General features: G+C 45.1%; 1 protein-coding gene across 2 annotated transcripts in view; it reads right to left on the bottom strand.

Moving 5' to 3' along the window:
• Positions 1-27,088, bottom strand: part of fndc3ba (fibronectin type III domain containing 3Ba) — a 74,562-nt gene extending 47,474 nt beyond the window's left edge. For both annotated transcript variants that reach the window (XM_086126993.1, XM_086126994.1), the window contains exons 1-3: positions 26,934-27,088; positions 5,775-5,920; positions 3,737-3,812 (exon numbers count right to left, since the gene is read on the bottom strand). In XM_086126993.1, coding sequence (XP_085983119.1) covers positions 3,737-3,812; positions 5,775-5,891 — 193 coding nt within the window. In that variant the 5' untranslated portion in view covers positions 5,892-5,920; positions 26,934-27,088. The remainder of the gene's footprint in view (positions 1-3,736; positions 3,813-5,774; positions 5,921-26,933) is intronic.
• Between the last annotated feature and the right edge of the window lie 249 nt (positions 27,089-27,337).

The raw sequence follows: 27,337 nt of genomic DNA, 5'->3' as shown, positions 1-27,337 counted from the left end.
TAAATAAAAGCTATTTTGATCACTTGAATACCGCGTGAATGCTAGTTACGCTCTTGATTTTATATTCACCAGTACTTTTTTTTTAACCCTAAAAAATGTCGACATAGTAAAAGTTTTGGCATAAAAACTGACAATGTAAAGGGATTTTTCATTGTTAAAAAATATCTTAAAATCTTGTGTCAAATCCTTTTTTCATCGCTTCGCCTGAATGTAGTATTTGTGCCATGTATTTTTATTCATTTTAATTATGAAAATGAAGCCCCCACCACCCCAATTGATCCAAAAGCAGAAAACACTTTCCTTTGCAATTACAATCATTGGATGAAGTTGAATTAGTTAATTTTTGATGCATTTTTCATGAAAAATTTTTTATAAATCTTTCGCAATCTGATATAAACACAGACAACTCGCCGCCATCCGCAGAGACAGAAAAACAACAACTAAAAAAACCTGAATTGGAATATGTGATAAAAAAAAGAATGGAATAATTTTTTTAATTCACCCATTTAGATTAATTAATTTTTTTTAATTGTCCTCACGGTGAGACAGATCAGCAAAATTATTTGAATTGATCCATTTTGTCCAAAAATGATGATGATGATGCCGATGATGTCACATCCTGCCTCGGTGGCCATCGTTTCCTGCTCTCCATCCACCTCCCCACCCCCTACACCCACCCCCGCCACCGCCAGCGCCCCCCAGGGCTCATCAGCCCACATAAAAGTCGAACAAAGAGCAAACAACACAGTAAAACAACACGGCCTTGTAAAAACACACACACGTGCGCGCGCAGGCGCATTCCAGAGTGGGGTGCTCGAACACACCCTGCACAGAGATGCCCTTTGATGTGAGTGTGGGAAAGCTCTGGGGAATGGTCTCGGTTGGGGGGGTGGGGGGGCACCTGGGGATTTGGGGGAGAGACCCGATGAATCGGAGTGGGCGCTGATGCTAATTAGCAGACTGAAGGAGGCCCGGCCTGGAGACGCAATTCTAGCAAGCGGAAATTTTTTTGTCATTTGTCGTGAAATCTTTTATTATTGCAAAACTGCAGCCTCATGCAATTGAAAAAAAACCCCCTGCATTCTACCACATTGCGGTGTCAATTTGTTGGGTGGGCGTCAATCACACACAGATTGGATGAACTTCCATGATATCATCACCCCCCCACACACACACACAGTTGGATGATTCACCGCAAAGGCGCAAACACACGCCTTTTAGCTACCGCTGTTCTATTAATAGTCGTGTTAAAAATATTGCCGTTACATCACAACAGGACGTATGAAAATCAAGTGAGAGCCTGTCCTGCGAAACTACCTGACAAGAAAAAAAAATGTGTTGAAGCTTGTGTGAGAGCGAGCGAGAGAGGGACAAAGAGAGAGAGAGTGAGAAACATCAACCACACACACTTTGTTAAACGCAGCGCATTACCAATAACGGGAAGCTGGCCTTCAAAATGGTTTTCATGTGAACTTTATGATCCTGCCCCCCACCCCCACAAAAAAATGATAAAATCAGATGACCTGCAGGGCGCTGGCAAACTTTTCCGAATTCACGTGTGCTTGTAAAATATTCAAGACGCTGTGAGGGATTTGAGTTTTGACTCGGAGACGGACGGATTCAGCCTCTTGAGGATGTGTTCACGCTTGCAAAGGGGCACAAGAAAGATTTTGTGAATGGATGCTATGCTACGACACCAGCCCCTCCCCCCCAACACCGCCACCACCCCCTGCCCGGTTCCTACCCTTCGAAACACTTGTTACACTTAATGAATATCACTTAAAATGCAGAACGTCGGATTAAAAAAAATAATAATAACGTTCTGCTGATTATCGGCGACGAGCAGTCTAATTTTCATGGTCTCAGTTTTTGTAAAACTAACAAAAAAATTGTGTTGACTGGTCTGACTGAGAAGGAAGAAAAATAGCAAGAAAATGTGCCAAAATAGTGAGGTAAAAACTGCAATACGTAAAGTTATGGTAGCCAATAAAAATTTGCAATAACAGAAGACAGGAGGCAGCACTTTTGGGGATTTTTTTGGCAGTTGGTAATTCTTTAGTTTTTGGGGGGGGGGGGGTTCTAAAAATTGCTCGTTGTTTATTCTCAAATAAATGTGCTTTGACACTTTACGAAAAAAAATTTTCATGACTAAAAGTAGCGTTTTGGGATTTGCATGACAAAACGTTCAGAATTTCTGCTTGGTCATCATCATGAAGGCCGATTTGCATGTGTGGCTCTCTGTGATAACTCATTTGCATATTTTTATCACTTTTTTTTTTAAACCAAAAAATATGGAATACCTCCAAAACTAGATCCCAGTGTGAAAGAGCAAAATGGCCCACTCTGGACCCTGATAGAAGACAGCCCCCGACCCCCCCACCCCACCTTAAATTCCTTCATGCCGCCATCTCTACCTTATGCCCTGAAGTGAGGTTTTTTTTCTTTTCTTTCAGGCATTCACTATGGCCCCTCCCCCTTCTGAGGTGATGCCCTAAGGGTGGGTGGGGGTGGGCGGGAATTCAATTACCTGGCGGGTGGAGAAAAGGGGAGTGGGCTTTAATGAGTTAGCATATCACACATGGGTGTGTGACACCGTGAGGGTGATGGGGGGGGGGGGGGGGCACGAGGGGGGGGGGGTGTCAGGTGTGTGTTCCGGAGTCGAGATAGACGGAACAACGGGGATCTTTCAAAGCTCTGCTGACATCATCGATATGAGACTCAGTGATGCAAGATGAAGGGGAATCCCCCGTCTTACAATTCAGGCCACTCCCCCCCCCCGCCCCCGCCTCGCCGTCCCAGCGCAGAGGAAGAGCGAGCGAGACTTTGACGTGCGTCACACGAATGAAAGCGGTTACTGTTTCCATCACTGAATGGACACTGTAGACGGTGTTCGGCTTACGTTCAGGGTGTCCTCCAGCGGAGAGCAGAGCAGACACAAGACGCTAGGGAAAGTTTTTGAGGTTGAACGCGGCTTCTGGCTAAAACCGCAAATTGAAAGATGAAAAGTTGCAGCGGGGGGTGTGTGTGGGGGGGGGGGGGGGGGGGTTAAAGCCGCGGCATTTGTCGCGATCTGCTTTGTGGCTGACGGACTTGTGTTGACGCGCCACACTTGTTGGGTGGAATTTCTGCCAAGTTGTGGCAGGAGTGGACACTTCAAAGTCAAAACGTTTCGCCAGGTCACAACTCGACTTGACGTATTGATCCATGATTGCCTCTGTTTTGGCAAAAGCCTGACCGATGACACCAAAACATTTCTGTGGAAGAAATCTGCTACTGTTCACGATCGTAGAGTTGAATTTCCTTGTTTTTGTCCAAAAAAATAATAATCATTGCACCGACAATAATGAGGGAGGGGTGTGGGGGTCACAATTTCTACTCATGACAACTAGTAACTACAAACTGCAACTAAAAATGAAGACCAAGGATTGATATTGCAAAGTCTTGACGTTGCATTTTCCTAAAAAGCAAGGCCGACAATGGATGGATGGATGCCGCCGCTTACGAAAAGGACGCTGCTCGTTCCTCGAGGGACGCCAAAACTATTTTGCACTTTACTGAAGGGAAGAAAAATTAACTATCCACGTTGCCCTTTGATCAAGGGAAGACAAACTACTGCTGTTGCAGCTTTCGAAAAACGAAGACAAACTATTGCACCACACACATACACACACACACATGCACGCACACATGTATGGACATCGCTATGACAACGGGACAACCGGCAAGGAATACTGACCCTGGATGCATTGCAGCGAGCCGTCCTCCGCCCGGATGGTGAACGTCTCCCCCGGGTTCACCTGTACCAGGATAACCTGCGTCCAAACACACACACACACGGACAAGTTTAGATGCGCAGAAGAACGTCGCCCAATAGGCCGAGTGACAGTCGGCGGTGACATAACGCGGCCGCGAACAGCGCGGCGGCCGCCCCCCCCCTCACAACGCCCCCGCCCTACCGTCATATTGTCGGCGTGCAGATGGTCGAGCGTGTACACGTGGCTGCAGACGTGAAACAGGTGACCCTCCATTGCGCTTGCATGCATGCACGCACACCCCCCTCCCCCCGTATGGGGCGCTGCTTATGAGCTACAGGTGCACGGCGGTCGAAAAAATGACGCTCGTATCCTGCCTTTGGAGTCGGCGCGCTCGCCCATCGCCGCGCCGAGCCGCTCCTCTTGCTCACGCGCGCACAGTCGCGCACTTCCTGCCCTGTCGGCTGCTGCAGCGGCGGCTGCTGTTGCTATGGGAACCACCGTCGAGTACAGGGTGACCCACGTTCGCCATGGGCTGAGAAAACCCCCTCCGCCAGACCGTGTGGGCGGAGGCCCCGTGCGGAGTGGCCGAGCTACTTTACCGCAGATGCCGACCTTTAAGTTCTTGTGCCAATGCGAAAAACTGTCACCAAATAACGTGATATCTCCTGCCGCTGATTTTGACGTGCATCGACTTCCATAGAATGCATCTGAGGCACATCATTCCAATTGAAAAATAAATAATAATAAAAAATTCAAATCACTGTTCTATTTCAAAAATTCAAAATCACACACACACACACACGAGCGCACGTGCGTAGATAAACGTGTATAATCACTGGTCTCCATCTCTGGTTGCACACTAAATTTAGGCTGCGAGGCTTTGGAGTTAAAAAAAACACAACAACAAATAAAAAGAAACGCTCTAACTGCCTTCGTGCCGCTGCCCAAAAAAAAAACACCCTTTCCAAAGCCAAGCACCTTCAACACCAGGGGAAGGAAAGAGAGTCGGCGTGGTCCAGGAGCGATTTGCCTACTCCAGACGCAGCAGAAGCAGGGTTAAAAAGCAGCTGAGCAAAAGTAAAAAAAAAAAATAATAATAATAAGATTGTTTTTTATTTTATTATTGTTTGACTTGCTACTATTCAAGTGTGCAGTACGTCTTTGTCTTTAACATCACCTAAGTGCTGAGTAATGAAGCTAAAATTAGATTCGATTTTATAACGGTTTGGACATGTCAGTGTCCCAACAGGATGTGACTAAGCAATAAGGGACCGTGCTGAGTGTTGATGTGTGTGTCTGTTCTTGTCATTCCATGTTGCACCACCCTTGACAGTCAGCTTTAAGTGTGTGTATGTGTGTGTGTGGGGGGGGGTCACTTTTCTCATTTTTCTATATTAGTGTGCCCCCACTATTAAAACTCACAAGGGACTTTTTTTCGGTGGGGACATTTTGGCTGTTCTCCACATGAAAAATGACTGTATGTTTGTTCTTGTTTTTCTGCTTTAGTGTGGACCCATCCTTAAGATCCAACCTTTTGAAGGTACATGTTGGCTGGTCTACACAAGAAAAAAAAAATGTGTGCTTACAAGTGTGTATGGTCTTGTCTTTTTCGGTTAGTGTGATCCCACCATAGATGCTTCTTCCCCTTTATCGAGGGGACATCTTAGTTAGAACTCTGTGTGTGTGTATTCTCAACTTTTTTAAAAATTCTACCTTTACTGATGGGACATTGTTTTTATGGGCTGGTCCCCATCAGAACAATGCTTGCATGAGTGTGTGTGTGTGTGTGTGTGTGTGTGTGTATTCTTGTCTTTCTATATTCGTTTGGCACCACATTTGGGCATACCAATTTGTTGTGGAACCATTTATGCTATATCAGGGTATTTTTGCTGGTACGCACAAGATAAACGCGTGTAAGTTCTTGTCAGTCGGTCTTAGTGCGGCACCACCCAGGAGCACTTGTGTGTTTCTGCGTGTGTGTGTGTGTGTGTGTGTCTGTGTGCGTGCATGCGTGTTTACCTGCTGCGCTGCGTCACCGTTAACCATGTGCGGCATGAGCGGGACCTCCCCATTCAGGAGAGGCGGCGGAGCCAAGTCCAGTGGAATCTGGTCTGTCATCATCATTGTGACGTACATTCATGGAGAAATTCACTCAACTGCCCTACCTGGGAAAGTACAGAGAGGGGAGAGACGTGAGTCAGGCGCGCGTGTATGTACATGATGTCATGTTGCATTTCCCTTTGACATGTAGCGCATGCCCATGTGTTGCCATCGTTTGGTTTCCTCATGGCGAACCAAACCCCCACGCAATGGCCGTGCGTGGCCTTTTTGTAATTCATACAGAGCGCAAACAGTCCAATACCAAACAAAACAAAGATTTGCATCTGGCGGCGGCTGACTTTTTCAGACCTCTGCAGAGGGAGATGAGATCGGTGGACAATATTCTTTAATATTTTGTGAAATTAGCCGATCAAAATTAGGAAAATCGGCGCCAATCCATTTTCTGGCTGATTGATCGGTGCACCCCAAATAATATTGGTCATTTTTCACCAAAGATAACGAATATATGCCCGTGAGTATTGTGATGCTCTCTGTCTGCATGAGTTGCACCACCTTTTGTGTTTGAAGTGAGTGTTGTGTCCCCCGCTTTGAGTTCTCTTTATGTTTACTTTGACAGTAGACTTCAACTGGGAGTTGAGTAAATAAATGCTATTCCCGGGTAATTGAGTGTCAACAACAAAAAAAAAGAAAAGAAAATTGTGATTGTAGATTGCATTGGTGTTTTTAATATTTCGACCCGTTCATGCAACAAGCCATAGTATTAGAACCTGACCACACGCACGCACGCAGATGCGTGTCACAGTACGTCTTCGCTTTTAGCCGGACATCCTCTCGCACCAACGAGGTCTTCAAGAGGGTTAGAAGATCACACAGCTGCGGCTCGCACTGTTGAACCATAAACACGCTGAGCCGCACGTCCATACGTCTCCACGCATGCACGCACACGGCGACGTCAGCCCCTTGCCATGATGGCTCTGCCTCAGCAGTTCTAATCGCATGTTGCGCTCCAACCGCAAAGTCTTTTTCTCCAGCCGAGCCCCGCTCCCAGCTCGGCCTGGCCATCCTGCCTCCAACAGACACACACACACACACAGACACACACATATGCAGCTTCCAGGACACATCGTACACAGATGGTAACACCACTCCCGATTCTTCCAGGAAAAAGAGTAGAGCAAAGACAGCAAAAGAAAGAGGAGAAAGAGGTTACACACAACCTCATTCTAAAGTTAGCTTTGCATAGAAATAGCTCCAGATGTGTATTTTCTATGTGCTCCTTTAGGAAAGTGACAAAAAAATAAATAGAAATCTGGACAAAATTGCAATGACGCCGCAGACCGAACGAGAAGTCCAGAACTCAACTGGCCTCAAGTTCAGCTTTGTTTCACTCATTGGAAGAAAACCCAACTCCCGAGCACAAGAAGAGCAGCGGGGAAATTGACTGGGAACAGCCGCCAGCAATTGTAGAAGGAAGAAGGAAGCGCTCTCGCACAAAGATGAAGTTGCACTCCCCAAGTCAGCTCATCGTTTTATTGATTGCACCGTTCATGACTCGAAGACCTTTTTTTTTAATTTCCTGAAAAGTAGAGAGCATACTGCACGGCAGCAATGACCGATATCCACACAATTAATACATAAGATATTTGAGACACAAACACAGCGAGTGCACTTGGCATATTCAAAAGCAAAAGTGCACGCCGTGGGGTAAGGGGCTTTGTTGGCCACTTCTGAGAGCATTTACAGCCAATACGAAACAGGTTAAGTCCAACTTAGCCTCAAAATGAATAGGTGAGCTTTTGTCTGGTCGAGGTGGTGACTCGCTCTAATCTCATTTTTGTTGTGTCTGCCGCCGTTCGGGTGGCCTTCCAAGAGGCGTGCGGATGGGTTTTTCGCCCAACGCAAATGATGTGGCTGAGAAACGGATGCGCCGGTCGGTGAACTCCATCTCGGCTCAATTCACAACGAGGAGCAACCCCCCCCCCCCAAAAAAAACAAAAGGAGGCTTCCAGCTGTCTAATGCCACTGCCAGTTGAACTTTACTGGAAAGTAAACATTAAACATGAAGAATTAGATGTGCTTTTAAAACAACCAAACAACTTTGAATTCTGCGAGCGTCATGCTAAGGCACGATGAAAAATCAAAGGGGCTGAGGAATAGCTCTCTCGAATATCTTTGAGCAAAACTACTGCCGACGGCATCAACATGTCATCCTGAAATCATGTTCAATCGTGAATTAAGGACACAAAAAAAAAAAACAATTCATGATGCTGACATAATACCGCACCTTACTACTGTTAGCGGCTAGTGGCTAGCAGCTAGCCGCTAATCAAATGCCTCATATCGGCTAGCAAGAGTCATCTTTTCGAAGGCAGTTTCAAAGGTGAAAAAAACTCTGCACACTTTGATGCCGAAAGCCTGATACTGTTTCAGTTCCGACTGATCAGTTTTTAACCAAACCAGATGAACTCCAATGTCCAGTTAAAAAAAAAAAAAATTGCTAAATCACAAAAGTCGCGACTCACTTCGCCCCAAAGGCTCAACTCTCACAAACTAATGTTGACAGCCAAGAAAATATGGTTTGTTGCTATGCACAGTTTGATATTTAAGAAAGAAAAATGGCGCTTATCTAAAAATTAAAATCAATCGGTTGTTTTCTGCTCTGTATTCCGAGTCCACGATTTTTCGAATAAGGCTAACAGAATACCAAAATATTCGATAGCCGCAACCCTGCAACGGGTGTTTGGACGCAGCAAGAAGTTGTCCAGTTGTATAACAATACTCATCTCACAGTAGTCGTGAAAGTCTTCTTCATTTGTGTCTCCATGACTGCCTGCGCTGCCCCCTGGTGACCAATTTGACCCTACCGGAAGGAGTCGCAACTCAGGCACACACTGTCGAAACGCCCACTCCTTTTTTTTTTTTTTTGTCTCAGCGGGTAATCAACAGGTCAAAGAGGCAAAGCGAAGCAGCAGACCTGGCGAATATTCATCTGCACTTTTCACACACAAACGTACGATCGGCTGACAACTTTAATCTTTGCTGGCATTTGATTGGTAAAGGATGTGTGTGTGTGTTTAGCTTTAAAAAAAAAAAAGGAATAAAAAAGGGGGTCGGAGCTGCTAAATATGGTGGGAAACTGCCACCAACACCACTCCCATTCAAATCTGGCTCCTTTTACAAAAAGGTATTCAGTGAACAAGGGGATCTCTCTCTCTCTCTCTCTCTCTCTCTCTCTCTCTCTCTCTCTCTCTCTCACAAATTGTGTGAGTACCTTCTTAGCTGAGCTGAGGTGGGGTGGGGGAGACACGGAGATACGGCAAAGGGGGGTGGAAGGGTGGAAAGGAATGTTATGCTGAAGTGAACACACACACACACACACTCAGTCAAGACAGAGGGAGGATTTCTAAACGATGGACGCTGTGGAGGTTTCCCACATAGCACATATGCAGCCAGTGTGATTTCATCGAGCGCCACCGTCATCCTACCTGGTGGTGGCAGAAATGACACGTCATCCGCAGGGGAAGGATGGGCGGAGCGGAATGTAAACTGACACCGGCTCACGACAAACAAACACACAATCACGCAAAGATTTCCATAACCGTGTTACAACAGGTTTCTCGGCACCCCCCTCGGGGTGTCCAAAGCATGGACATGACACCTCGACAAAACCGCGTATGAAGCGTCTCGGCTTCTCATTCCAAACGTTTCATTGATGTGAGATAAGACGGGAAGCCCAAACAAAACATTCCCTCAAAAGTAGGCCAAGAGACTCCAGTTAAAAAAAAAATGGTGAAGCAAAGTTTTGGGATATTTTAGTTATTTGGTACTTCCTGGGGCCAGAATTTATCTAATCAGATGCTTTCAGCGCAAGACACTTGACCCTACTTTCTCAAGGTCCCTAGACCATGAGAAAGTAGCAAACCCCTTGTAGAAGGGTCAGATTAGGAACATTTATCGAAGCAAATCCACAAATCACGCGAATATTACCAATAAATGAAATTGAAGCCCCATTTGAAAATGACATTCAATGAATCTTTGGTTTTCAGTATTTGGGACTGAGACTGGAAGCAGGACCAAAACATTCCCTTCAAGCCAGATTTTCAAAGCAATGCAACAAACCAGCAAAACTTGGTTCTCGGTCCATTATCGAATCCCACAGACGTCGACGCAAACAAAATCCACACAAAAATATTGATTTAAAGAACAAAAGCGCACCGACAAGGTATAAACAAAAATCGCTGATAAAAAAGGAACCAGGACAAACAATACAGCGCTTGCAAAGGCAATGAAATGTTATTTGTTTAATCCGAGATTATAACCGAAATGACTGGAGTCCAATTTCGGCAAACAAAAAAAAATGAGCGAGTTCATTTTTCGTATCAATCATCAGGTCAAACCATGCCGCATCCAGGAACTTTTAGTTCCTGATACTCCCGGGAAGCCTGGGACTGAGACCGGAAGCAAAAACAAAACAGTCGCTCTCAAGTAGAGCAGGATTGGCTTTGGGGCAGATCAGGAAGTGGCATGCAAACAAGCCCACATCATCCTTGGCAGAGCTGTGAATGCCGCGTTTCCGCAAGTCGCCCAAACCCCAAAACAAGAGTCGAAAACGAGAAAGCGGATCCACGTTTCATTTTCAAGGAACTAATCATTCTTGCATTTCATGCAACTACAAAGGTTCCAATCAGATGCGAGTGCAGCGTGCCAGTTTCTGGATCTCTTTTAAAAAACACACACACACACACACACACACACACACACACACACACACACACACACACACACACACACACACACACACACACACACACACACACCTTAGAAGGATCTTCTTTCAGCATGACCAAGTACATTTTCCACATGCGCCATCGCGCCTCTATTATGACTCAGATAATGATTTCAAAGCCGGGATATTTGTCGATATTCGTCATGCAGAGCGTCAAAGACATTTCACGCTTGGTGACCAGATAGACTTTGCTTGTGACCTTGGGGACTGCGCCACGATTCCAACAAAAAGAAAACAAGTTTGTTTACGGTGCATTTTAAGACCGCGAAGTGCAGATTTTGGGTTTACGTGTCTTTTTTTAAGGATGACTTTGGCTTTTTTTAAAGCCCCGTGGACACCCTGGAAAATGTCATGACTGTAATTTGGAAGCTCAGCTGCGCTATCTAATTCGCACTTTCAGAGAAAAGCGGACTGTAAACTGAAGGTGTCGCTTGCTTTTAGACAAAAAAGGTAAACTTTTGTGGCTTTTTTTTTTGCAAACTGCAATGCACTTCGGCCGGGCGGGTGCCTCATTCGTGGGGGCCACGTCACACAATCCTGCCGCGAACGAGCATTTCTCGCTCTTTGACTGCATGTAAATGTGCCCATCAGGCGGAAACTCACTTTTACAGGAAGAAGAAAAGCAAAATCCTCCAACAATGCTTACAGAAAAAAAACTGACTGCAAAAAAGTAAATTAATTGATTCATTAATTACAAATGGTATAGAGCTAGGGAATATTTCGGTGATGGGACATCCTACTGAAAATTCTATCGAATAATCAAGTATTTGGATTATAAAGATCGATAGATATAGAGAGAGCGAGAGCAAGAGAGGCAGACAGACAGAGTGACAGAGAGTGACAGAGGGAGAGAGAGTGACAGAGATATAGAAACCGATGCAGATGAGACAAAGACACAAACAGAGAGAGTGACAGAGAGCGATAGACAGAAGACAGAGAGTAAGACAGACAGACAGACAGACAGACAGACAGACAGAGAGAGTATGAGACAGAGATGCGGAGCGACAGAGACAGAGAGAGTGACAGAGAGTTAGCGAGTGTGAAAGCTGCACACAAACAAACCTGTGATAATGCAAAAAATAATAATAATAACTTTGATGGCGGATGTACGACTGCCAATTCAAACCATTAGGGGGTTAAAAAAAATAAAAAATAAAACATTTAAAAAAAAACTCCACCACCAGTTTTTCACTTGACTGGTCCGTGAAAAACTGAGCGGAACATTCCGGAACGGCCCTCGCAAAGCTGTGCTGCAGATTAGAGGGCGTCTCAGTCACAATTATACTTTCCCTGGACGAACGACTCTTTCATGGAGCTCTGCTCCCTACCTCACTCTTTCATTTGCTGCCTCTCTGCTGCCTTTTTTAAATGCCAAGAATTCTGAAAAGTGCGGCGGGCGACGAGTCGGGACGCATCCCGCTTAAAAAAAAACAAAAAAAAAAACGATGTCCTCAGCACTTCTGCGCCTCCTTTAAATGAGAAGCCATGTGTGTAGAGCTCTCATCAGGCCTGCTTTCTTGGAATGCCAACCACAACGGATGACCAAGTGACTTCAGTCTTTTTTTTTTTTGGTTGTAATCTTTCGAGAAGGCTCATGCCAAAAAGCAAGTGTGATTAAAATAACTGATTTTAGGGGCAAAAAAAGTGAAATGAAAGCAAAAAAAAAATTTAATCGGACTCTTGATATTGCAAACGGGCCATAATAAGGAAGAAATAGCGTGCTGTGTAATTCAGATTGTCACAGGCCTGCTATGAAGGGAACTGCCATCAATTCTGAAAACAACCCGCATCAGAAACAATTCTGCCTTTGAACAAAAATTCTGCATCGCTGGGTGCGAACCCAGGACCTCGTTACAAGCAGGAAAAAGAGCCATCATTTTCCAACGAAAATCCGTCTTTTCCAAGGGAACCGAACGCAGCCAAAAGAATTCTGGATCCCTGGCCGTTGCCATGCACTTCCTGGAAAGACCCCGCCTCCCTCGCATTCCTCCTCCCTGTCAAAACACGGCGCTCTGACTCCAAACCGGCTGCCGGGAAAAAGCTTCTTGGCGAGGCCTCAGCGGCCTGCCGGCAGTTCCAAAGGAGAAGAACAAGAAGCGGCGGCGGCCTCCGTCTCAGGAACAGACGACGGTTACGTAACGCGCACAAGCATATGGAAACACAGACATTCAGAGCTATTGTCCACGGTCACATGTGCAGAACAAGCGCGTTTAAACCGCTGGAGGGGGGGCGGGGAGGTATATATATATATATATATATATATATATATATATATACGGCAATGAAAATGCCGTAATGCCCTCACATGTGGGCAAGGAGAGCCACAGCCATTGATGCACTTTCAGACGACGATTGAACAGTCAAGCACACAAATGCAAAATGTAAAAATTTGCAAGTCGCTGCTCGAGACGACAATACGTGCCCAGAATGTCGCATGCAAGCAAACGGACGTCAGTTCCAGATGTTACTCACTAGGCCACGCCCCTTAAAGGCACACAACCAACTCATGACAACTACAGTCCGTACAGTAATTACACTTGACAAAATGAGTCTATTTCTCCCAGAATAAATTTTTAAAAAACTAGAATTAAAAAATATATATATTTTTCTGTTTTACTTGATCAAAAACAGTGAACAAAAAAAATTGTGTTTTGGACGGCCGGAGCGGATTATGGGCATTTCCATTCATTTCAATGAGGAAAACTGATTTGCTGTCCGAGAAAATAAAATGTGGAAACTTCTTGTCACGGAATAACTCAAGCTTTAAAGTAAATGTATAAAAAAATAAATAAATAAATAAAAGAGCCCAAAGGGTGAAGAGGAGCAGCCAAGACGAGAAGTTGGAAGGAGAGCTCTGAAGGAGAGTAAAGGACGAGGTAAGGAAAGAGGAGGCGGCGGCGGGGGCGGGTTGCGGCGGCGGGGGGAGTCCAAGCGGGCACAGAGCACGTAGAAAGTCATGTGGCGCACCAAGAGAAGAAAAAGGAGGCACGGAAGATGACTTGGGAGAGGAGAGTCGAGGAGCAAATGGAAAGACGCAACGTGGGTCAGCCGGTGGGGGTCCGGGTGGGGGTGGGGGAGTCCGAGTCCCAACACGACAAGACAAAGTGACCTAATCACAACACTCATTCAATCACAAGTCGGCTTTCCAGCTGTTACATCAGCCAAGACCCCACCCCGACCCCCTCCAAACGCACACACACACTTTGCTTCCTGTCATCGCCACCACGACTTGCGTCCATATTTGGAAATATCACGACTGTCACGTTGTACTTCGTCCATCGACGTGTGACAGGTGTCGCACGCGCTCCAAGGCAGAAGGAAGTGGAGAATCTCCCACGAGCACATGACCGTGACTCACATCTCGTCAAAATCTTCTTTCACAGCTTCCAGATTATCTTCCTCTTTTTGTTTTTTCGTTCTCATTCAAATCCAGAACGCCCCCGTTGACGACAAGAGCACTATTTGGCAATCAGACGCGCAACTAATCAGGCTGATGCGCAGTTCAAAAATAAACGTGAGGTTGACAAAGGACATTTGAAGGCGAAGACCGACTTCCTGGTTCCACTTCCTGGTTCAACCTGAACATGATTGCTTCAAGAGCGCAACGTTGTTCATGACATGCGCAACTGTTCAGGCGCTTCAGAATCTGGGTCTACTTGACCCAATAAGAGTCGAAAACACATGTTAAGTCCAAGCCTTAATCATCAGTGTGTAAGAAAACAGCTTCAGTTGCACAATAACAGAAAATATGTTCAAGAAATATTTGAGGTTTTGGCAAGATTTGCTTGAGGAGAAGGAGCCAGATGGACAAGTGGCTGCGTTACATATCCCGCCGGCAAATCCGAATGGCTGACGTCAAGAAAACATATCAGTGGGCTGGAAAAGGTTAGTCTGAAAGACAGCACGGAAGCCAATCGGCCATCATTCGTCCCGATAGACCAACCTGATTCCATATTTTGAATCGTCCGGACCGCCCAGCCGCTCCGACAACGGCTCCGACTTCACGACGGCCGACGTCGGACTAGTGTGTAGAAGCCTGAACCCGTCCCGTCACGATACCAGTCCGTTCTCCATCAAAATGCAAAGCGCCAACCATTCAGGATGGGGGGTTTTTTGGGAGGGGGGGGGGGGGGTTACAGGCTTCAAAGTGGCATTGGTGAGTTCTCATTCCCGGTAAATTGTCCCACATGGGTGAGCGTGCGCCATTTAAACAAACACAGCCACTTCCTCCTCAATACACACACACACACACACACACACACACACACACACACGCAAAGATACATCCAGCAGTCACAAAGGTATGTGTTGGCTCCAACACACAACCACACGTACAGAATACAAACACACACACACACACACAAAATACAGTGTGTCCACGCTTGTTGGCAGACAGCGAACGCAACTCCTGCCAGCTGAGCGCTTGCGCACGAGTGCACACTCAGCATATTTGCAACATATGATTTGGATTGCGCCTCGCGCTTTTGAACGGCAGGCGCTCGATATCAAGCGCTCACAGCTGGCCCGACTCCTGCGCTCAGAAACCACCAACGCGAGGCGCCGCATTGACAGGGCCGAGGCGGACACGAGCGCACGCACATGCGGGCCTCGATGATGATGATGATGATTGCCACTGTTCACAGCTGCGGGACATCCGACACGAGGGATGGATCGAAAATTCAGCGTGTTGAAATTTAAGTCGTGATAAATACACCAAGCAAATGATGGCAAAATCATTTCGACCCTTTCACGCACCCTGGAACCTGATAAATTGACAAGCCGTCCACTATAGTAAGCGGTTAAACACAAATTCAACCAGTACTAAATGTGATACATAAAAGAAGAAGTGACATATTTAAACTGAAATAAATAAAATAATTAGACAGAGCTACTGTGACAAGGCCGCACGTATCAGTTTCCTGCCATTGCGCAGGTGTACCTCATGCTGTGTCCGTTTCTCATCGCCGGCTGCGGCGAGCCACTCGGACGTACCGAACTCAAAGCGCATTTCTGCCTTCAGCAAACAAGCGAAGTGCCCTAACCTCCAAAAGTTAGAAAAAAAAAATTCCATTCCCACTAGAGACGTGGCGTCAGCGCCAAGTCGGTCTGGCCTCACTGACCTCCTCGCCTGTCACTCAAAACTAACGTCATTGTTCCAATGAAACAGATCTGCTCCAGCGGCGAGGGCGCCGTTCACTGTACTCGCGCGCCTCGCCTACAAGACAGACATGACGCTCGGACTTTTCCGTGTCGTTTATGCAAAGCGGCCGGGCGGAAATGGCGGTGGCTAATGATTTCGGCGCGACTCCGTGACACGGCTTCTTAATTAAGATGCCGAGTCGAGAACACGCACGCGCGGCTTTATGAGCCGTGAAAAAGCTTGCTTGTTGCGTGGCCAACGATGAGTCACAGTTACTTGAGAACCGCATACAATGTGGTCTCATAGGGTGGCAGTTTCAGTCTGATAAAAGGTGCGAAATCGCCGGCGGTACCGCACTAACACGGGATAAAAAGAACGGACGCTTAAAACATTTTTTGGGGGGGGGGGGGGGGCCAGCAAAAATCTCACCATCTTTCTTTGCGGATACCACACTTCCATTTAAAGACCCCTCGAACTGGTTGAAATGCTCATAAATTTGGGGAATCAAAAGCGGTGCCACACGAACACAGAAAAATGAGGACGCATACACACACACACAGTAATCTTGCAGAAAACGCATCCACAAAAAAAAATAAAATAAACTACCCAACAGTACGGCGGGATGTCAAGGGTGGTGCCTCACTAACTAGGAAGGATGAGAACACTTATGTACACACAGTATTTAATTATTATTTTTTTTTTTTGGCAGGGGGTGTAGACTAGTCAATATATTCTTCCAATACATTTAGGGAACTCAACTCAATTCTGTCATGTGGTGTTCCACAGGGCTCAATTTTGGGGCCCCTGCTGGTCTCACTGTACCTGCTCCCGTTGGGTTCCATCTTAGGGAAACATGGTATTTCCTTCCACTGTTATGCAGATGATTGTCAGATCTATGTCCCACTGAGCAAAAAAGACGCTTTCTCGTTAAGGCCACTTTTATCCTGCCTGGAAGAAATCAAAACCTGGATGGCATAAAATTTCTTGAATTTCAATGAAAAGAGGACAGAGGTGATACTGTTTGGGAAATCAGTAATGGTGCCGCACTACCAAAAGAAAGACAAGATCACAAACACTGGAATAAGCGAAAAAGCCACATTAACCGGAAAAGACAAGAACACACACATTTTTCATTTCATGGTCATTTTTCTTCCAATGCCACACTACACAAAGACAAGAAAAAAAAACACACACTCAACCGCAATTTTTCTCATGCGGACCAGTCAAAATGCTTTCTTCCCATTAAGGAAATCAAGGATGGCGCCGCACTACCACAGCAAAACTAAAGCGTGCCTATACACCATTTTTCTTTCATGGACCACCCCTAAAAAAAAAAGTGCCACCAAATAAGATGGGAAGTCAAGAATGGTGCCACACTCCCAATCAAAAAAAAAAAAAAAAAACGCAAAAACACGCACACAAGCATTTTTCTTGTGTCGCAGCCAAACTGCCTACACAATGACAAAATGTCCCCTGAATAATATCTGTCCAGGATCGGTCCACGCAAACACGGAAAGACAAAAATCACACACACACACACACACACACACACACACACACACACACACACACGCACACTCCAAACCGGTAAACGCGACCGTCCAAAATGTCCCCACAAAGACAAATGTCCCTTTAATAAACACACGCGTCTTTCAAGAGCACAAGCAAATCATGAATGGTGCCTTTACATGCCTCAGTCTATGACTAACTCCTCCTACTGCTGCTGTGTTTATGAATGAGAGTATTTTCGTGTGTGTGTGTGTGTGTGTGTGTATATACACACATTGGGAAAACTGTGTTAACCCCCAAGAGTTGAAATGAATTAGTGGCAACAATTTTTGGGGATATTGGCACATCTTTCTTGTCCATAAAGTGCGTCAAATCTGACACACACACACGCACGCACGCACACACACACACATACACTACTAGTGCCCCCCTCATCTATTTCCTCTCCTCCCCACAGATGGGGTGGAGGGTCACAAGGTTGCATTCCTCCTCCCCAATCAGCCTCAGGATTTCACACAGTCATTCGGGGTTGTGGGTGTGTATTTCCGCCGAGCCCGTCTGTGTGTGTGTGCCTGTGCATGTGATTTGTCTGTTGGGGGTCCGGCGGGAGGGCGAGGACGGGCGACGGGCATCGATCTTTAAATCGGGACTCCAGATTTCAAAAGATAGAATCAAATAATAATCTCGTTCTAGTTAAGAGCAGAAACTTTGGGGGAGATTTCGATTCCTGATCATCCACATGATGGTTAATGCACAAGAGTTAAATCGAGACAACTTGACGTTTGTCGATTGTTTGGTTTTTATTTCTTGAAAAGGTTCAAAGTGTTTCTCGAAGTGTGGGACTGAGCTACAATCCTCATTTCCCCATTATGTGCGACGCGTTTTAATTGAATATTTAAAGGCCAATTTTGTTATTTTTAACTCCTTCTGTATTTTCATGATGCCGCTACTCGGAGAGCTAATTTATTTTCGGTGGTACAAAAAGATTGAGAGCCACTCACAGGGGCAATTATGCTAATGAGGCGAATGACGCGTCATGATGTCCCTCTGAGCTTCCGACCACGAACTAACTTTTTAATTTTTCAAAATATTTTTGCCAAATTCATATTTAATACCTACATGGGGGGAAAAAACACTTTCCTTTGTGTTTTCTCAGGAAAAAAAAAAGTTGGACTAGTAGCGGTTTTGACAAGAAAGTCAAAGTAACTCGATCCCGTGTGGTCGTGCTCGGCAACCTAAGTGGAAGTCAAAGAGGACCTGTTGAAGGCCAAAAGAGGCTCAAGGAGAAGACTTGGAAAAAATGACAGGTATGTGGCGATGGGAGGGGCGGGCCGGGGGCGGGGGGGGGGGGTGAACAAGGACAGGGGATTGGGCGGGTGGGGGGGGGTCACGCCAGTATGCATGCCTGAGAGGGGGAGGCTGGAGCTTGGGTGTTGTAACAAGGGAAAGCAATAAAACATGTGGCTTTGCATTCAATAACAGCGACTTCCTCCGCACGCCCGCACGCACGTTGCATAAACACTCATCCCGCCGCCTAATCTGGAAAAATAAGCGGTTAGAGAGCGGGGGGAAGATGGCGGCGGGCTGCTGACACTCCAAAGATGCAGTTTAAAGAAAAAAAAAAGTCTGGAGTAACTTTCCAGAGGTCAACTCGCAAGATTACCGCTACGCAGGCACTTCGGAATACCTTGTGTGCGTGTTTTTTTTCGAGTTACTGATTTAATCTTATTGTATGGGATCACGATTAATATCAGTCAAAAATGCAAATTTCATTTAAATTTTTTGAGGCCAATGCCGATTCTGATATTTGGCAGAACACGATTCCCATAAATGATCAGGTAATTAAATAAAATATACAATGAATAGAATAACTTATTTTTTGGTCCCCTAATGCTGACTAAAAAAAAAAAAAGATGTGCATTAAAGGCAGAACATTTTGATTGATTTTTTTTTTTTTTGCGATTTAGTGTTGATTGACAACAAAAAAAAGAGAAAAATTGGTGAAAAGTTGGCCAATTTTTGGGGCATCTTTTGAGGGAGTCTGTCTTATGATGTAATGTGTTTTTTTTTTAAAAAACTTCCATCGGTGACAAATTTTTTTGACAATTTCCAGATTTTTGCCGATTTTAAAAGCGCTAATATCTGCTGATTAATCGTTGGGCAAATGGAACAACAACAACAACAAAAAAGCAAGGGTGTGCACACTTGTGCAACCACACTATTGTATTTTTTTTTTTTAAAGAAAAATTTCAATTGACTTTTTTTTCCCATACCACCATAACCTAGCATCTGAACAGGGGTGTGTAGACTTTTGGTATCCGCTGTTCAAATGGGGCGAGGGCATGCGGGGGTGATACGTGACATTTCCATCTTGATGGTGCATTTTCCCACATTCTTTTCAAGTCACCAGCATCTCGTTTTCGCCCATCATTTACTTCATAAAAAGTCTTTGTGGGGAGGTTTTATCGTCCGCGCTCAGTCGTCGAGTGCAAATAAACTCGTTCATCTGCGCTTTCATGTTCAAATGCGGCGAGGGGAGCAAGTTGAAAGGCTGCTTTTTATCTCCTCCTGAACCGGTGGTCAACAATGCAGGAAATGATCGAGGGGTACTTGGGGGAGTGCTGTGGGGTGGAGGAGGGGTGGGGGGACGGGTGCTCGGGGAATGCGCGAGGAGTTTGTGTGAGAGAAGGTGGGCTGGTATCATGGAAGCGAAAAGAAAGAAGGGAGGAGGAGGAGGAGGAGAAAGGAGGAGGAGGGCAAACATTGCAGCTCGGTGCCAAGCAAACATGAGATGCTGGGATACTTCAACACGGCACAAGAGGATGCTGGGAAATGGAAAGTGAAAGCAGCAGCGAGGTTATCAAGAACACACACACACACACACACATACACACGTACTACACGGCGCTTGTTCTTTATCCAGCCAGCTCGCGACAGTTTTCCCACAATGACACCTGCAGTTTCGCAACGCTGACGAGGTCTTTGGTTAAGTTTCACAAAATCAAGTTGCACTTACAAAACAATCACAAGTCAAAAGCGGCCACAAAAAAAAACAACAAAAAAAAACAGCAAAATTCTCTTGAATGTCATGTGCATGTCAAGCTACGTGTCACGAATTCGCACTGGGAGAATAAAAGGCAAATAATTGTTGTCTTGTTTAGAAGATAAAAAGTCGCAGCGTAGAAGAAAAAAAACTGCACCGGTTCCACAAATAAAGTTCAATTTTTTTAAATATAATTTTATGATGAAAAACTGACATTGTTGGATTAGGAGAAAAAATTGTAATCTCATGGGTGTATAAATCAGACGAACAAGTATGATTTAATCGCACCGATATCGGACGTTTTAAAATTGAAAAGCAGCAGCCGATTAAAATTTTGATCCCACTGACAGCCCCAATTTATTTCTATTATTTTCTCCATTTTTTGATTTATATTATTCCTCTGGAAGTTGATATAAATTCATGCTGGGGGGAGGGGGGGGACCTTGCTAAAAATGTTTCAAAGCCCGTTTTGAATGTTGGCATTGTCATTTGCTTTTTTTCCATGAGCAAATGGGCGAAATCAATTATAGCCGCAAATGGGAGACTTGTGCAAAAGATGTTATTTTAGGGCCATATCGGGCTGCCTCTCGTCGTTTGCGTCCATGTACAAGTTCAATGACAAACAGTTGCATGAAACCCGATGGCGGCTAAAGAGGATGGCGGAGGGGGGGGGGGGGGGGGCACAAGAAGCAAGGGATGCTTTGTCTTGTCCACGTAACCTGAGAGCTGCTCCATCGTCCTTTCCTGACAACACACAAGCAACCGAGACAAAGCTCTGCTCGGCATCGCGACCCCTCCCTGACCCCATTTTCACCTGCACAACACCTAGCTGACTGGGATGTTAACGCGACTTGCAGGCCTTTTGCATACGTGGGAAAAAGTCAGGGCTCTTTTTTTTTTTTTTTTAGCTTTTAGCTATTATATTTAAAAAATAAAAATAAAAAGGGAGCGGGGTGCAAAAACTAAAGTGTTGCGTTGATATTTCTGCGATGCGCCGCATGGGCAAAAGGTTTCCGAGGGCACGGCGACCCCGGCGTCTTCTATCAGCCAAAACCTTGTGTGCTTATTCGGAATCAAGGTTGGCATTCATGTGCAGCTCAATAGACACCAGTTAGCGGCCGCTAGCAGCCTTGCGCTTAAACAAACACGGGGCCGCGCAGACTTTTCCAGACCTCCCCATGAGGGCCGCATAACATATACGCTCTGTGTGTGTGTGTGTGGGGAGCACAGTCAGGTTATGTTATAGAGCGCATTTGTATAGAGTTCTTTGTGGGGGGGGGGGGGGGTGTCTGTGTGTGTGCGTATATGCCAGAGGGGAAAGAGCACAAGTTCAGTGTTTCATTGTGCGAAATAAGAAGACGTTAACGCCAGAGTCTTTCAAAACTGACTGAATAATTATGGCCCCCCCCAAAAAAATAGATGGGTTTTGATGCTGAAATAAATGATGTTCTCATCTCAAATTGCTCATTGGTGAAAATCTGGGCCTGTTTAGCTGTTATTCTGCTGTACGAAACTCAACAGGTGGATTAATTCAGATCGTTTGACTGTTCCGCTGGTCGCGATATGTTGCTGGCAGAGATAGATAAAGATTTTCTATATTCAGAGTAAATAATGATTTCTGGACTGGCTAAGTGAAATCGAGTAATGTCGCTGATAAAATGCTACAGTTAGCATTAGCAAAGCGTAACAGGAAGCAACAAGTGGGCATAGTTGTTTCTTCTTTCTTCTTCGTGAGATAAAACATGACACATTGAAGCTATTTTTAGATAAAAAATAAGTCACAAAATGTTGACAAATGATAAGAGGCTGTCAGTGTAGCCAGTAGAAATGTGTAACAACGGCCACGTTTTGTCTACTTTCTTCATTAGTTAAAACACGGCATGTGAGTTGTTGGTTTTCGGGTGAAAAGAAAGCGACACAATAAAATGCTTTTCATTATCATAGCCTAACGGTAGACAACCACAGGGCAAAGTTATGTTTTCTTTCATCGACATGACATGTGAGTCGTCGGTTTTGAAATTTGAAACAAGAAAGTCCAGTAAATCGGTATCATTGGCACAGCCTGAGAAACGCATCCCAAGAGACAACCACAATGCATCCAAAAGTCTGGAATGTTGTCAACGCTTTTGTTCATCCACATGAGAGATATCACTTATTGGGCTTTCAGATAAAAAGAAGCAAGTCAAACAAAGCCCCTACCCCTAAAAATAAAAAATGGGACAAATGACAAAATGTCATTTTTGACAAATGCCAAAATGTATCGTTAGTATAGCCTGAGAAAAGCAGAACCGTACACAACCACAATGCATGGAACAGAGCAAAATTTTGTCGACTCTCTTCTTCGTTATCTGACTTGACACATAAATTGTTGAATTTCAATAAATAGAGGAAACTGCAAAAACTTTGTCAAATGACAAAATGCTTCTTTTTTTTTAGCTTAGCCTTAAAAGAGCTTAAGAGGAGACAACCATAACGTATCATAATGTTTACATCCCCCCCACCCCACATTATCTAAAACAAGATGACAAAGTTTTGTATTGTGGATTTTCAGACAAAAAGTAGAAAGTCACAAACTCAATTAGCATTAACGTTAGCTTAGCCTTAGAAAAGCATGCAGACAACCATGCTTGCATCCCATTCGGGCTCATTTGCTCCCCTCCATCCATTTCCTATACGACAGAGGTGGGCAACTCCGATCTTTTGCAGCGGTGGTGGGCACATTTTTTAAACGTTTCTCTCCTCCAACACACCTGATTCATATGAACAGCTCATCGGCAAGTTCTGGAGAAATCGGATAACAATATCGACCGAGAGATCGGCTGGCCCCGAGTACCAACCGCCGTGAAAGGGTAACTCGGAGCCGCAGCTAGACACACTGCTTTCATCTGATTGGTCGAAGGAGAAACTATGCAATTTGATGGCTCATTTTATGTTAACTTGCTGAACAATGAAACCCCCCCCCGCCCAACAGTTAAACCCAAATAAATAAATAAATAAAATAATCCATAACCCAGTCGTACCTGGAAAACAAACTTGCAATGGTTACGGAAACAAGGTCGTCGACTTACATAAAGTGTTATTCAACCCGCTGACCTATGCACGGAAGAAAAAGGCCAACAGAAATCTGACTCCGCCGTGAACAAAAGCTTCTGAGCTCTTAGCAGCAACCAAAAAATAAATAAAATGGGGAGATTATCATTATTTCAACGCCGCATACATCCTGCAGCTGTACGCATTCCCATTGCCGCCGCAAACCAGAACGAGAAAATCTCACTCATTAAGTTCCAGCGAGCTGAAGATCCAAGCATTCCTGCACCCGGCATCTGCTCGACAGTTCGGGATGCTTTGTTTACATTCTGGGTGCGCTGAAACGCAAAGGCCGCCGAGGCTTAACATCAAGAAAACATGGGGGGGGGGGGGGGTCTGCACATCACGGTAACGCAGGCATGAAGTCAAATGTAATAGCCCCCAGGGCCAAGTTTACTGCGATGACATTAATTACACTTAAGTGGCCACAACACTGAGCGCACATGGCATGCGTCGAAAAAAAGACACTGCGAAGGTGCGGGCCATCGCGGCTGTGCCTAATATGTTGACTGTCGATGTCTGTGGGTTTCAAACTTTTTAAATCAGGTACCACCTCTTCAAAAAAAATTTAAATAACTCTTAGCTCAACAAATAGCAACAACTAAAATATTGTCTGTGTTACTCAGCCACTGTCGCACCGTGCTTGAATATGAGAAAAGGGAAACATTGGTACTTAAATCCTGCTTCAATTCATATGCATTGCACATTGTACTTCAATACAAATTGTGGCTCGGTTCATGTTCACAATCACTTCTAAAATTTGAATTGTGTTGCCAAGTTAAATACAACTGTATTGTACTTAATATATTGTTCTGGATTCTAGAAAAATAAGTTAAAAACCATCGGAACATTAATTCTGGGGGGAGGGGGGGGGGGGGGGTTCCCGCCACATACCACGAGAGAGAGCTTGCAAAAGCACATACTTGACACCGTAGAAATGCCAGCAAAAAAACAACCAAAAACTCTAACGGTGAATCCGCGTAAATTCGCGATTTGGGCAATTGCGAATTAAACTGCTGAATTTTGGGGAGAACGCATCCCCTCCCCGATACACTGGTCTGATGCTTCGTGGAAGTCTAAAAACTTCATTTGGACAAAACATCCATGAGGCTTTTCTAGCTGCCAAGGAACTTCTTGATCAAATGAGTTGAGGAGCTTCATTTCGACAATAAATCTTTTTTTTTTTTTTTTGGCAGAGCTCGCTCCACGTTCGATAACCATCCGTGATATATGAACCAGATAACAAAAACAGGTGTCATTTTTTAAACACGCGCTCCGCAGTCTCTCTACTATAGATGTGAGCAGAGCTACAATTAGCATAGCCTATTCACTACGTTAGCTAGCCCCAGTGTCTCACGCTCCAGAACATAGCAGCCCTCATCTCCTCTCTCATAAAAAAAAAAAAAAAAAGGTCTACTTTAGAAGTAAACACAGGAGGAAAGCAACGTTCATTTCTCATTTGCATGTTGTGGCCCGCGGGCGCTTGAAAGTGCCGCGCTGTTGATGTTCGCCATTTGCGTAATGATGCTTATTTTAAAGACCCTGCAACAAAGTGCAACGATGGCGGTGTGGTAAACAGTCGTTTTTGTTCCTGTAATCTATTGGCGCGTTGTTGCGTGGCGTACGTCAGCGGTGTGTGGGAAATGAGCGCCAGGCGTGGTTTCCATAACTACCGGAGATGGAGCGGAAGAGAGCCGTTTTGCACGTGGACCCCGAATTCCGAGTAATGTACTGGACTCAAAGTGATTTTTCTCAGTCGGCTTTGATACGGCTGAGACAACATCAACCAAAGGCACTTGAGGGCTCTCTGTCTTATAGGCCTGGATTTGATGATTTATTAGGCGCGATAAAGACAATTGTTTATTAGTCTGCGATTTTGATGTTTATGACCTGTGGTGATTTGGTTCAACAGGCATAAAACAAAGATGAGTCAGGACAGCCCTTTCAGGGGCTAAACAAAGATTCCCAACAATAAGGCTGAATAATTGATCCTAATATATACTGGATATACTTATATATGAGAGAGAGATGGGTTAGCTAGACATTTTCAGTTTTAGAGCTGCTCACTCACGATTAATAATCAATGATGCTTTCAATCTTTTTTTTTTGGATTAATTGATGACTCAGGTTGGGGGGAAAAAAGCATGTCGCTCACCAGTTTTCTGGGTTTGACATTTGCAATATGAATCGGAATAACAAGTTTGGACTGTCGTAAGGAAACTTTTGACTTTGTGTATTGACTGAATTATTTATCTATTTTTACAAGCTTTGCGACAACCATTTTCTGTCGCAAAAACAATCACGTGTGGGCAAGAAAAACTATCACATTGTTACATCATCACTCCTGCCCTGTCCCCCATTTTAGTCCAAAGCAAAGAAAATTGGGCAAAACCAAAAAAAAAAACCCAGCCACATCAGCCTTGCACCAAAGGAATGTCATCTGACGTCATGTATTTGGGATCAGATTTCTCCTCTTCTTCTTCTCTTTCTGCACTGACAAAATAGTGCGTGTGCTTGACATTTCTTTTCTCCAACTTGCCCCCTGGATCCAGAGTCCACTATTTAGCAAGAGCAGCTGAGGGGGGGGGGGGGGGTTACCCATCGATAGATAAGCCAGATTCCAAACTTACAATCAAACCACACAGACATGTCGATTTTTACATTGTATTCCAACTTTTTGAGGGATGTGTTCCCCCCCCCCCCTCCCCCCAAGTATGGAAATGAGGAAAGCATGAGAAAGACGTGGCTAGACAGATTGATAGATGTGTTGGTGCACAAACAGACACGTAGTCGTTTCTGAGAGGTGGAGGCAAAAAAAAAAAGAGAGAGAAGGAGGCTGGCTGGAAGGAATGCTAGGATCTGCTGGAGTGGAGACGTTTTTTTTTCTCCCCTCAACGCCTCATTGTGCAGGGGGGAGAAAATGTACAAAAATGACCCAAAAGCAACAAACAGTCTCCATAATATCTTTATAAATTGGAAGAGATTAAAAGGGAGGCTTGTGTTACTGATTTGTGGAGCCATACGGGAGTATTTTACGCCAAGTTGCGAGACACTTGCCAAGTTTGAGTGTGTTAAAAAAAATAAATTTTAAAAAAAAGGGAGAGGGGGGGGGAAGTCAATTGCAGCGAAACGAGCTAGTTCGCCTCGTCAGCATCTTCGACGCGGATTGTTGACTTTTGAAAGCAAAGGAATACAGAGATTTAGCAGTGGGGGCTGAAGTTTGTCCTCCCGTTGCTCACTCTCCATCCAAACAAAAGTCAGCAAAACAACACTTGGACTGTGGAGAAAAGTTCCCCAACGCCACTTTTGACGCACATTTCAGCGGCGCCTAAACGCACCGAACGAAAAGTTTCCCCTTTTTTTTCCGCTCCCCTCTTTTTGGACGCTGCTGGCCAAGTGGCTCAGACTGCCGGCGTCAGCGCGACCAACACACACTCACTCAATCACTCACTTACTCACTCACACACACACGCACACACACGCTCGCACGCACTTTATAAAAGTTTCCCTCTCCAACATGGCCTCCTTTGTTTCGAAAGAGTTGAAACTTACCTCGCTGCGAATGAAACAACGTGGAGACGGGACCGCGACGTGGGCTGCCTTTCTCGTTTCGTCTTGGTGATGGTGGCGATATGTGTGTGTATAGATTTTTTTTTTAATTCCCAGGCTCCGGAGCTCGCCTGACTGCCTGTTCGCCTGTCTGCTGGCGCGGCGCGACGCGGACTGGTGCTAGCGAGGCTCCGCCATGTCAATCAAACGCGCCACGCACATGGGAGGCCAGAGACCGCCCCGCCTTTTACCGTACTGCTCGCACTAAAGGCGCAAGGCAAATTTGCTCGGCAGCGCTGTCGCCGGCGTCGATTTATATCCGGCTATTTTTTTTGCTAAAAATTATATTTCGGAGTAAATCAATCCAGTCATCCATTTTCTGAACCGCTTTATCTTCACAAGGGCCG

This window comes from Hippocampus guttulatus, chromosome 13 (genome assembly GCF_054856545.1).
Source record: "Hippocampus guttulatus isolate MCC_2025c chromosome 13, RoL_Hgut_1.0, whole genome shotgun sequence".
Classification (NCBI taxonomy): domain Eukaryota; kingdom Metazoa; phylum Chordata; class Actinopteri; order Syngnathiformes; family Syngnathidae; genus Hippocampus; species Hippocampus guttulatus.
Note: the sequence above shows the minus strand (reverse complement) of the source record. Positions and strands in the feature narration are given on the sequence as shown.